A 12,612-nucleotide genomic window follows, 5' to 3' on the forward strand; every position below is an offset into this window, starting at 1 on the left:
CTCCTAGGTTCTGGTGAAGTTATCAGAAAGTTAGGATAAATTGTGGTTTTACAACCAGAAATGGTTTAAATCTTACTGGCAGACTCTTCCTAACAAGGGTAAGCCTGTAAATGATGCTTAAGACAGACTACTAACTACTAGTAGTTAGGCTGAACTTTCTGGTATTCCCTCACCTATATTGTTGAGAAGCACTGACTCTAGCTGCTGCAAAATTCTCCCTTCTCCCCAGCCTTAAGACAACTAGAAAGGAAGGTGCTTCAAAGTTATTTGTTGGCCAAACAAGGCTACTAAAACCCCCAGAATTTTAAAACTTCGCCACCATTCGTGTGCCAGTCCTAAAATTTCAGAAGCAGTTGCATTTCAACCTTGAATGGATATAAAGTTTTAGATGTTCCATTTCTGAAGGAAAAGAAGCTAAACTTCTAGATCAAAAAAAGAGCTAGAAGAAAGATGCAAGAGAAGGCAACCATCACTTGCTAAGGATTCTAAATAAAATCCATTATCAGTAGCTACACTACTGATTACTTCCTGGAGCTTTTAAAACTGGCAGTTCTGTAATATCAGGGGCATAACCAAGGAGCAACTGCTTTCTGGACTTAAACTGGCAGAAATGTGAGTTGTGCAATAGAGTCTCTTGCTATGAACATACCATATCCATCAGTTATGATTCCAATATCGATATGAAAAAAATAGAACAATTACGACTGCAGTGATTTAAGTGAGAGTGCCTTAGTACAAGGCCATACATACCTGAAATATGTGGTCCATGTGAATGATTAATCCTGCAGCACCACGGACCAAGCCAAATCCCTTTTTCCCCTCTTACCTATGCACTAGGAAGTAACATCATTAGAAAGCATTTTAATAATTTTCTTTATTCTTAATTTCACAAAAACGGTGGTGAAAAGTACAGATGCTGTACATAATAAGGAGCTAAACTCCACCAAGAGGCTTCCACCTGAAGTGCAACTCAAGATTGTGCATATGACAGTTCTGTTTCTCAAATGCTACCTTTTTACCCTATAGTAACCTATTAGAGAGGCCGGTAGGTATCTATATTAAACAACTTTCATCTGGTCTCCAACCTTCGCTTTCTTGCGAAGGTTGTTGAGAGCGTGGTGGCGCATCAGCTCCCTTTGGTCCTGGAGGAAGCTGACTATCTGGACCCGTACCAATCGGGTTTCAGGCCCGGGCACAGCACGGAGACGGCATTGGTCGCTCTGGTGAATGATCTCTGGAGGGCCCGGGACAGGGGATGTTCCTCTGTCCTAGTCCTATTAGAACTCTCAGCGGCTTTTGATACCATCGACCATGGTATCCTGCTGCGGCGTCTCAGGGGATTGGGAGTGAAGGCACGGTCCTTCAGTGGTTCTCCTCCTACCTCCTGGGACATTCGCAGTCAGTGTTGGCAGGGGGACAGAGGTGGACCTTGAGGCCTCTCGTTTGCGGAGTTCCTCAGGGGTCTTGTGTTGGGGGTCTCCCGATACTCCCATGTTACACCTCTGCTCCGTGAGCTGCATTGGCTTCCAGTTGCCTTCCGGGTGAGGTTCAAGGTGCTAGTAATAACCTACAAAGCCCTACATGGCATGGGTCCGGAGTACCTTAGGGAGCACCTGCGGCATCAACTTCCCTCCGCCCAGTGCGCTCCCACAGAGAGGGCCTCCTTAGGGTGCCACCGGTCGGAGAATGCCATCTGGTGGCTCCCAGGGGGAGGGCGTTCTCTGTGGGTGCGCCTGATCTGTGGAACTGTTTACCGGTTGAGCTCTGGATGGCTCCCCACCTTCGCTCCTTCCGACGTGATCTAAAAACCTATTTGTTTGAACAAGCCGGCCTGGTCTGATGGGTTTGGGTTTTAATTATTGTTTTTAAGTAATTTATTTATTGTATTTGGGCACTATGGTTTAATCTGTTTTTAATTTTTGTATTTTGGTATTTATTGCCCTGTTCACCGCCCTGAGTCCTTCGGGAGAAGGGCGGTATACAAATTAAATAAAATAAATAAATAAATATGGCAGGGATGTCAAACTGCCAGCCCGGGGGCCGGATGCGTCAGGCCGAAACTGCGGCCACCCCAGCTTCGGCAATGGGGAAAAAGTCGCGATATGTTGTGACACGTCATGTGACGTGGCGAGACTGCCACCCCTGGTATATGGAGACATGGGAAAATATTGCTAAATCCAGTAAAAATGAATTTTATGTGTATAAAATGTGCAAAACCTTTTGCACTGGTAGTGTAATCCTAGATTTATTTACCATAGTGGTCCCACCATGTGATCTCTATTCGCATTTTGATTTCAGAGGGGGGAAAAAAGATAAAATGCTAAGCATTAGAGACTGTGGCACAAAATGGCACATTTTAAAATTTTAATTAAACACCTTCATATCTCAGTTGAATGTGGCAAAAACGGATTCCTGCAATTATATTCTCCAACGTGATTTACAAATATAAAGTTACCAAATTATTTCAGCTAAAACATGGATCATAGTTCCAAGAGTTTCAATTACATTTGGGGAGGGGGGGGACAATATTACCTGTCAAAGTTTGCTTTTTATACTATGGTAGCGCATCATTAAGTATTTCTCAGCTGAAGAATTCAAATTATCAAGGTCAAATTCAACTTCAAATGTCGGGTTCTCCTCATAAATTGCAACAGCAACGAAGATTGCAAAATGTGCGGTGAGTCCCCACACTTTAAATGAGATCTGATGCTCTGGGTCATCGTAGTCAAAGACATGTATCAAATATGGAGCATGTCCCTTTCTTTGTAAAGGCACAATACTGTGTTTCCCAGGATGGATAAAATATTCCAGCGGCACTGAGAACACATGACTGACTTCTGGATTTGGTTGGGCTTGAAAAGTGTCTTCTATGAAGGCTACAACTGGAGTTACGAGAGAATGAGTCTAAAAGGAAGAAAAATAAAGTTATAGTTAAACTTCAATGTTTCCAATGAAGTACTCTTCCAATTCTCTTTAATCATATTACTAAATAAATTTGGGGGAGGGGGGTGTCTTACTAAATGTGAATGTCATGGTTCCGACTGATGAACTCAACCAAGCAAACAACTTCAAGACCAGGGGGTCTTCAAACTTGGTCCTTTTATGACTTGTGGACTTCAACTCCCAGAATTCCTCAATCAGGCATGCTGGCTGAGGAATTCTGAGAGTTGAAGTCCACAAGTCATAAAAGGGCCACGTTTGAAGATCTCTGTTCAAGACATTCCAATCTCTTAAAGCAAAATTTTCTTGAGCACACTAATTTGGCACATTATGAAAACAAAACCAGCTCTGGCCAGACCTCTTCCAGATCCACATAGTAAAAGCACTGAATTCTCCCTCCTTCCTCTGGGTCAGGTCACGTTGCCCAATCAAGTGGAAAAATATTATTATGAGAAAGCATCTCTCGGCCTGGTGTACTGTCCTTGAATCTCATGGTCTGGCTTCTTAATCTCTGAAGTCTGCACGCCAAACCAGTTCCCTCCCCTCCCAGAGTTCGTTGGCAAGTTGAGAAGTGGTAACTGTGGTAGCAGGGACGCGGTGGCTCAGTGGGTAAAGACGCTTAGCTTGTCGATCAGAAGGTCAGCAGTTTGGCGGGTCGAATCCCGAGTGCCACGTAACAGAGTGAGCACCTGTTACTCGTCCCAGCTTCTGCCAACCTAGCAGTTGGAAAGCACGTAAAAATGCAAGTAGAAAAATAGGGACCACTACAGTGGGAAGGTAATAGCGTTCTGTTCGCCTTTGGCGTCTAGTCATGCCGGCCACATGACCACGGAGACGTCCTCGGACAAGCACTGGCTCTTCAGCTTTGAAACGGAGATGAGCACCGGCCCCTAGAGTCGGAAACGACTAGCACGCATGTGCGGGGGAACCTTTACCTTTACCTTTAACTGTGGCAGCAGGGAGAAAAAAACTTCAAAACTTGACAGTGAACGAGAGAGCATAAAAAGTATAGTCTTCACTTTTAAAACTCTTAATGGGATCTCAAATGTTCTGGAAGACAACTGGGAACAAGCCTCGTACTACCTAAATGTATATCAAGTAATATGAAGGACGTATAAAATTCATAACTCTGGTTTGAGGTGTGAAACAAGCTTCCATTGTGGAAGATTTAGTTCTGAAAACTACTGTAACCCATACTGGGAATGGCATTGGATGGAGGTCAATGGAACATTCCAGAATTCCCAGGTCAATTAATTTTGCATACCCCAATTTGTTATGTTGTTCTGGACTGCTCATTATGGTGCCCCCCCCAAAGACTTATAATCTGATTCCAAAGTTCCAATGGCTGCCCCCCCTCCCCCCCAGTGATGTGACTAAATTTCGGCTACTTCGCAACCGGCCCGCAGTTATGGCTGTTTGCAGTGTCCTGTGGTCATGTGACTCCAATTATTGTTGTTTTAACAGGTATCTGCTTCCAATTTTCAGCAAAATACCCCTTAATGACTGCTGAACGAATGCCAATTTATTTAGCAATCATGATGACTCACTTAACAACTGCCACGCACACAAAAAGGTTGGTCACATGATGAGCCCTTTACAACTTTCACAACTTACAACTGTAATGGGGAGAGACTATCTGCATTCCTTATAATTATAAAACTTAAAACAGAGTTCACTCTTTGAAAAGTACATTATGTATCTAAAAAGACGGTTCCTGGATGAACCTAGGATTTTCCAACTCTCACCTTAAAGAAGACAACCTGGGGGAAGACACCTGTGGTTCACTCAAGCAGCAGTTGAATACTTTAGATATTCATCAATGCAACCTACAGGACATGAGCAAGCCTTCCCAGCAATTTGTAATGTAGACTTTTTTTGGAATTGCTGGAGGGCAGAGTTTAAATATTTGAGTCCTAAGTCACTAAAGGACATATAGACTCATGTCAATGCTGTGAATACAATGCCAAAGATCTTTTTCACGAGGCAACTGGACTTTCTTGTTTTTCTTTGAAGACGTTTCGCTTCTCATCCAAGAAGCTTCTTCAGCTCTGAAAATGTCTTCAACGAAAAACAAGAAAGCCCAGTTGCCTCATTAAAAAAACATCTTTGGGATAACTATGACCTGGATGACTGAGAATCTCCATAGACTGTGAATACAATGGATTAAGTCTATTGTCATTTTAATTAGTGGCTGCCGATTATCCTCACACTGAATTTGTTGCATCCCTTTTTAAGGCACATTCAAAATAACCTACAGCTTCTTTGAACTATTACAGATCTACTATGTACCTACTTTATCTATTCCAGGAACAAGTCTACAGATGACTTCCACCTGATCAGGAAGAAGACCCACTTCTTCTTTAGCTTCTCGCAGAGCTGTGGCAACTTCATCTGTGTCTGTTGGATCACTTCTACCTCCTGGAAAACAAACTTCTCCTGGAGATGTTCTCAACTGGAATTAGAACATTAAAAGGGTCGGTTGGCGATGTCAGTCAGATGTTTAGACTGGATACGGCATTTTTATTTACCTATCAAATACTTTTCAAGAACCTGGGATAGGCAGATGTTATTGTTTGCTGTGTAATTATCATTATCATTGAAGTTTCTTCATCCAATTTTAAATCCACAGTCCTGTTCTCCCAGTTTGACATTTCTCAATTTATGCTTTGCTTATAAGTTGGTTAGGGGCGCGGTGGCTTAGTGGGTTAGGACACTGAGCTAGTCAATCAGAAAATCGGCAGTTTGGCAGGTTGAATCCCGAGTGCCGCGTAACAGAGTGAGTGCCTGTTACTCGTCCCAGCTTCTGCCAACCTAGCAGTTCGAAAGCACATAAAACTGCAAGTAGAAAAATAGGGACCACTACGGTGGGAAGGTAACAGCGTTCCGTGCGCCATTGGCGTCTAGTCATGCCGGCCACATGACCACGGAGACGTCCTTGGACAAGCGCTGGCTCTTCGGCTTTGAAACGGAGATGAGCACCGGCCCCTAGAGTCAGAAACGACTAGCACGCATGTGCGGGGGAAACTTTACCTTTACCTTTTTATAAGTTGGTTAATAATAATGGCTTTCGGGATTGATCATAAAGAGCAAAGTCAAGAAATATTTTAATTTAATTGAACACTTAAAACATTTAATTTAATTGTGGACTAGGATCTAACAGAGCTGCAATGAAGGCTTTGAAAAGGATACTGCAAATGCTATGATATGTCTAAAATAAGAAAAAGATTAGTATTCTTCAGGCAATGCTTTTTCCTGTGACAGTCTATGGACGTGAAAGTTGGATTTGGAAGAAGCATAAGAGGAAAGAAAACTAACATGTTTCAACCCTGGTACTGGAGAAGACACTTGGACAGCCAGGAAAACAAGCAAATTGGTCACACACAAAAATCCAGTTGGAGTCACAAGATAACAAGATCTCTGGGCTCCAATTATAATATCATGCCAAGATGGGAGATCTCTTAAGAAGTCCATAATGCCAGTTTATGACTAGCTGCACTTATAAAATCCTAGCTTAGATCAAGAACTAGTCAAAGTTAAGAGTCACTGAAATCAATGGGCTCAGCAAACTAAATTTAGCAACTGCTATGGACAAATCCTGTGGATTTTCAAGTCCTCAAGTCTCAAATTATACCCACAGGGAGGACAAAGATCCAAATATTAGGTCAGTTGTTCTGTGCAATCTCTTGATCTTCTTCTTCATTTCCATTTTTATTCAAAATCAATACCTTCAACATAGGAACTTAGCAAGCACAGACATGAACCAGACAGACTTTCATAACTTCTGAATTCAATCCTAAGGGAGTTATTGTGAGATAACAACTGGGTGTGGGGCATAAGTGGTTTCACATTACAAAACCACATTATAATAATAAACATGCACAAACAAAACTAAGATGCTCAACTAAACAAAAAAGTATGGGCAAAATGGATGAAAAGAAGAAATCAGCAAGTAACTTGTAAAGCACTTGCCTCTTGAAAGACGAAATCTCTCCTAAGATTAGTTTCAGTAAAATGCATCATACAAAAACCATGAGTGTATTTTCTATACTCAGATAATTCAGCAGAAATGTTTCTGAAAATCAAAGATGTGGGTACATTAGAAAGAATCATCTGAATTAAAGTATTAGTATTTATTTAATTGCATTATTCATATATTATGGCAGATAGGCGTAGAGATATATGTGTGAATGTGTGCCTGTCTGGTTGCATTTGTTCAGTCTTGACTCCTGTTTACTACATCCTTAACTACTTACACCAAATTACCTCTGATTTAGGTTAGTTACAAAGCATTTAAAATCTAACAAAGCAGACCACAATTATTATAGAAAAGGGAAGATAGAGAAACATTTTTCCCCTCTAACCTTCAGAAAAAATAAGCTATTCCTCCAGCTCATGGAGATTTAAAGAAGCAACTTGCTTTAGCAAACACATTTAATATCTTTACCTGGACTACTGCTACTGCTAAAGTTTCTTGCTATTTTGGCTGCTGGTAACAGATGAAAAACACCCAAGGGAAATCAAGATGCAAACATGCCCCTGTCCTCAGATATTTCAACGTTCAAATTTATTGCATCAAAATTTTAATTAATGGCTGTAAGAAAAGAAAGGCAGTGCTGTATTGGATGGAGTGATTATTAGTAGGGAAAAACAGAAGAGACTGTGATGTAAAAGGAAAAGTGAACACTGTTGGGAGAATAAATGTAGGTTTAAGTACAGGAAGTCCTTCTGTGCACCTTTGGCATCTAGTCATGCTGGCCACATGACCACGGAGACGTCCTCGGACAAGCGCTGGCTCTTCGGCTTTGAAACGGAGATGAGCACCGGCCCCTAGAGTTGGAAACGACTAGCATGCATGTGCGGGGGAACCTTTACCTTTACCTAGTCCTTGAATTACACCAGTTTTTTTAGTGACTTGTTTGAAGTTACAGCAGAACTCAAAAGTTATGATCATTTTTCACACTTACCACCACTGCAGCAACTCCAGGGTCACGTGATCAAAATTCAGACACTTAGCAACCAACTCATACCTATGATAAAGGCAGTGCCCTGGGGTCATGTGATCACCTTTTGCGACCTTCTGACAAGGGTTTTTTAGTTTTTAGTTCAAGGTTAATCATTTTAATTGTTTTTAATTTTTGTAATTTGTTGTATTGTTTTTAAAAAACCTTGTGAACCGCCCTGAGTCCTACGGGAGAAGGGCGGTATATAAGTCTAATAAAATAAATAAATAAAATAAAGTCAATGGGGAAACTGGATTCAGTTAACAACTGTGTTAGTAACTTAATAACTGCAGCATGAAAGATCATTAAGTAGGGCAGAATTCACTTAACAACTGTCTGGCTTATCAAAGGAAATTTGGGGGTTACAACTTTGGTTGTAAATCGAGGATTACCTGTATAAGGAAGTTTAAACAGACTGCGTTCCTCCCTCAAAAGGAGACACTATCAGTGTTAGCTCTACTTATCCAGACTGAGTATATTTCTATACATCTGTCCTCTCCTTTTATTTCAGTTTTTCATTTCACATGCTTCTAAAAATATTCACCAAATCAACAGTGAAATTATTTTTGGCTTTCATATTTACATACCTTCATTGATCTAAGAGTGAAAAGAAGACATAGCTTTCCATCTTTGACCATCAATGGGATAAGAACTGAAGCTTTTGGTAACTGAATGCTGGAAAATCTGTCTCCGATGTCAAGCTTCCTTAACTGCAGCTTTGCCTTTTCTTTTATGCTCATTCTAGAATAAATAAAGAGCAAAACCTTTATTAAAACCAAATCAATCAGAAATGTCACTATGATAATAACTTTGCAAAAAGAAACATGAAAAATGATATTGTCAAATAGATTGCCTTTACTGCAAACACAGAGACATATAGGGGTTTTTAAAAGATGGAGAACCCTTTTGAATTTTCAATATTTCTAAATAGACATGACCTAAACCATGATTTGTTCTCCACACAAAGCGTAAAATTAGATACAGAACCTAATTAAATAAATGAGTAGAAAACATACTTTCATTTATTTATTAAGAAAAATAATCCAAAGCTATAACTTGCAATGAAACAGGACTGAAATGTTCTCATTACAAGATGATATTGGTGGTAATGGAATAAAACTGTTGCAATGCAGTAAGATTTATTATAAAAAAGCAATATGAATCAGACACATGATATTATTGAACAGTATGACCTTTGCTTTATGAGAAAAAAGCATGGCCATGATAGTTTTACAGCTTAGTTTAATAATGAAATATTTCTGTGGTCTTACTGGATGATGTATCATTAGATTAATAAATGTAAAATAATTGCCACAGCTGACTCCACAGAGTATCAGAGGAGGGGAAAAAAAGATTCTTACTTGAATCTATTTAAAGATGGTGAAAAAAGGGTTATTTTCAAGAATTGCATACAGGGACACGTTTTCATCCTTATACACTCCAAAGCAACTTTGTGGAATTGGGTACAGTTCTTGAAGGCCAGTATATAAATTTACAAAACCGTTTGAATTTAAACAGCCCCCAATCCTCATGGAGAACTAATCCAAATTCATACATAGAGTCTCATTCAGTCACTTAATAATAGTCCTTATTATCCTCTACTTGCATTTTACACTTAGAATTGTGTATAGTGTTTAATCTTAGCAATGGCCTGCCTTGAATAAAGTACCACTTAATTTTGAGTTAGGGTTATTACATTCTTCAATAAAAGACTTAGTTTTAGCATAAACTAATGACCTTGTGCTGTGCTAATGCTAACAGTGCAGAATCAGCGTTTTACAAAATAAAGTGCTAACTTTCATCAAAAGTTGAAGTCTTGACTAAAAGGGGATTATTGTCTATCCCAAAATTGGTTTTGGGGATTATACGTGACTGAAAAAAACCTCCATTTCAGCAGTTTAAGCTGCAGGAAAAGAAAATCTCATTTACTTAGCAGTAAACTATTAAACTTATTGGATCTTAGGCTATTCTGTTAATGGCGTGTTAGATTTCAATACCACTTTTGAAAATATTTATATATTACATATGTACTGCATATTTCTATGTGCATATGTACGTGTTTGCAATTTCATGGACCTAAAAAGAAGCATTAGTACTCTTATGTGTAAATGTTCAATTGCTAATGTCTTTCCTTCTTTGATTTTTTTTAAAAAAGAAAAAGAAAAAAAAAGCTTGCTCTGATCTTACCCAAATTGTGTCAAGTGGCTAAACCAGAATATAAATATGTATCCTGCTCATCTCTTTTCCTTGCCTAGAGGTGGGGTTTCCTCCCCTCCTTCTTTCAAACAACCAATTTCTTTTTTTTTAAAGAATCAGGAAAACTGTGCTGTTAAAGAGTCCTGGTGCTAGCAAGGACAATATTGAAAATATTTTATATTTAACATTTATATTAAATATTTTGATATTTTATCAGCTCCATTTCCATTTTCAAAAGAAGAAAAAAGAATAAAAAAAATAGCCTTATGGGGCCAGCTTAAAGAAAACTCCCACAACTCTCTCTCTCTCTCTCTCTCTGTGTGTGTGTGTGTGTGTGTGTGTCTGTGTAAACAAATAAAACATAATATATAAACACAATTGCTAGTTTCTACAGCAGACTCGCCCCACGAGGCCGGGGGGAGCCGGGACTCCATAACCCATAGTCCACAGGTAGGAACGCCCGCAAACGGGCAGCGACTCTTGATTTAGGGGTTACCTGCCCGGCTCGACATCCGCAGGCGCCATCTTCCCCATCTTGCAACCTTCTTTCCTACCTAGCGAGTCTATTCGCTCCTTTGACATGGATTGACAGCCCCTCCCCCCGCCCTTGCCGGCTCCTCCGCCACGCTATTGGATTGTTGGCCGAGAGGCGGGATCGAAAGGGAACCCCGCGGCGAATCGGGAGAGGTGTGACCCAGCTGTCGTCCAGGCTCGTGCGGCGAAAACTTCAAGCCCCAGAATCCCTTGCTGTTCCAGGCCAGGGCTTTGAAGTGCAACCTGGAAGCAACGCTCGCTTTGTACAAGGCTGTAGCAGAGTCAGATATTAAAAGGAAAATTTGATTTTTTAAATGCATTATTCAAAGTCCTAAAAGAGATTGAGAATGTGTTAGCAAAAATCTTGTCCCAACCTGGAGCTGTCAGTGATGTTGGATCTATCCATGACTATGTGGGCGATTTTTAGATTGACTTATCTAGACTAGAGAGCCACAGAAATATGCCATCTGCTAAGAGCATTGCAGATTGATACGTTCTTCCATTCTACGCTTATCATAATTGTTCATTATTGCCTTGATCTTTAAGGGGGAAAATAGTATGGGGTGTTCCATTAATTTATGGAGGGGAAAATAAAGAGTAAATGCTTCTGAGGCTCCTTTGCCAGGCAGGCAGGAAAATAAAATTAAAAAAAAAAATAGTGGAAAAAGCAGGACTCAGACTGCCTGAATTTTAGTGTGTAAATTTTAGATTGCACCAGGGAGCACTTCTTAAAATTAACAATTTGTTCTCTCTCCTCCTCCTCCTTTGATTTTTTTTCTCCACCCCAGTGAGAACAAAGCTCCAGACAGGATTCTGTTTTGCTTTGTTTGACACCTGCAACGCCTAAGATGCCACAAACATCAAGATGCTGTAATAAGCAATAATTGCATCATAATCCTGCAATGGATCATTGAACAAGCCAGAGTGCGCATAACAATTAAAACAGTGATATCTGCAATGCAAGGGACAATAGGTGTAATGAGAATAGAGAGGCAAACTGTGACCATTTTATGTGCTGAAATGGCTCTCCAACTAGCTGCAAATTTATTTGATAAACCTATTCCAGGAACAAGCACTCTTCTTTGCAATGTGTACAGTTTGCAGAATAGATTTAATTAACCCAGCACACTTACAATTGTGCTGCAGGTAGTTTGTTCAGCCATCTGGCGCGCTAGTTTACAACTGGTATGCACCACTGAATCATTTGTTTTGATTGTTTCATATTCTTTGGGGGATATTGATTAGGGTTTTTTTTTCTATTTAACTTTTGTGCATGAAGTGTTTCTACATTTCCTCCCAGGCTTTTGTGTGTGGTTACTTAGGAAAGCATTGTGTGTGTGTGTATGTATTTATATGTTTATATATGTGTGTATTTAAACTTTTAGTTTAAATAATCTTTTTTTAAAAAAAAATGTGTCTATCAGACAACATTGTGTTCATGTTTGTATAAAAGGAGAAGGAAATCCATGTTTTCATGTTTGTTTTTAAGACAATCAAGCTCAAAGTATTGTGGAAACAAGCTTAACTAAACATAGAACAGAATAATTGAGAAACTGAAAGAAGCTGACAGTTTTTTATATAAGAGCTGAGGGTTAAAATGAATTCTTTGGAGATAAGTAAAGAAGAATGCAAGATACTTCAGGGACTTGATTTATTTTTTTAATCTGATTTTAATTTTTGTATGTTATGTTTTTAACCTTCCCTGTAAACCGCCCTGAGTCCTACGGGAATAGGGCGGTATATAAATTTAATAAAATAAAATAAATAAATATCCAGGAAAAGTTTGACTTCCTCAACTCTGATCTATTTTTAAGATTTTAAGAATCCTTGTTTTTACTTCAGTAATTTTTTACTTTGGGAATGGATGTAGGCAACTGAATATCAGACATTGTAATCTCTGTAACAATAAATTACTTGTCCATCTAACCTCCTAAAAATATTT

At 39.5% G+C, this 12,612-nt stretch overlaps 1 protein-coding gene across 1 annotated transcript; it reads right to left on the minus strand.

Annotated features, from left to right (window-relative positions):
* Nucleotides 1–2,350: 2,350 nt before the first annotated feature.
* On the minus strand, nt 2,351–10,690 carry NUDT7 (nudix hydrolase 7). Its single transcript, XM_083370594.1, has 4 exons — nt 10,633–10,690; nt 8,528–8,681; nt 5,234–5,392; nt 2,351–2,904 (listed from the first exon to the last, which is right to left on the minus strand). The coding sequence occupies exons 1-4, from the start codon at nt 10,668–10,670 to the stop codon at nt 2,536–2,538; spliced, it is 720 nt and encodes a 239-aa protein (XP_083226720.1). The 5' UTR covers nt 10,671–10,690; the 3' UTR covers nt 2,351–2,535.
* Between the last annotated feature and the right edge of the window lie 1,922 nt (nt 10,691–12,612).

This window comes from Vipera ursinii (assembly GCF_947247035.1).
Source record: "Vipera ursinii genome assembly, chromosome: 10".
In the NCBI taxonomy this organism is placed as follows: domain Eukaryota; kingdom Metazoa; phylum Chordata; class Lepidosauria; order Squamata; family Viperidae; genus Vipera; species Vipera ursinii.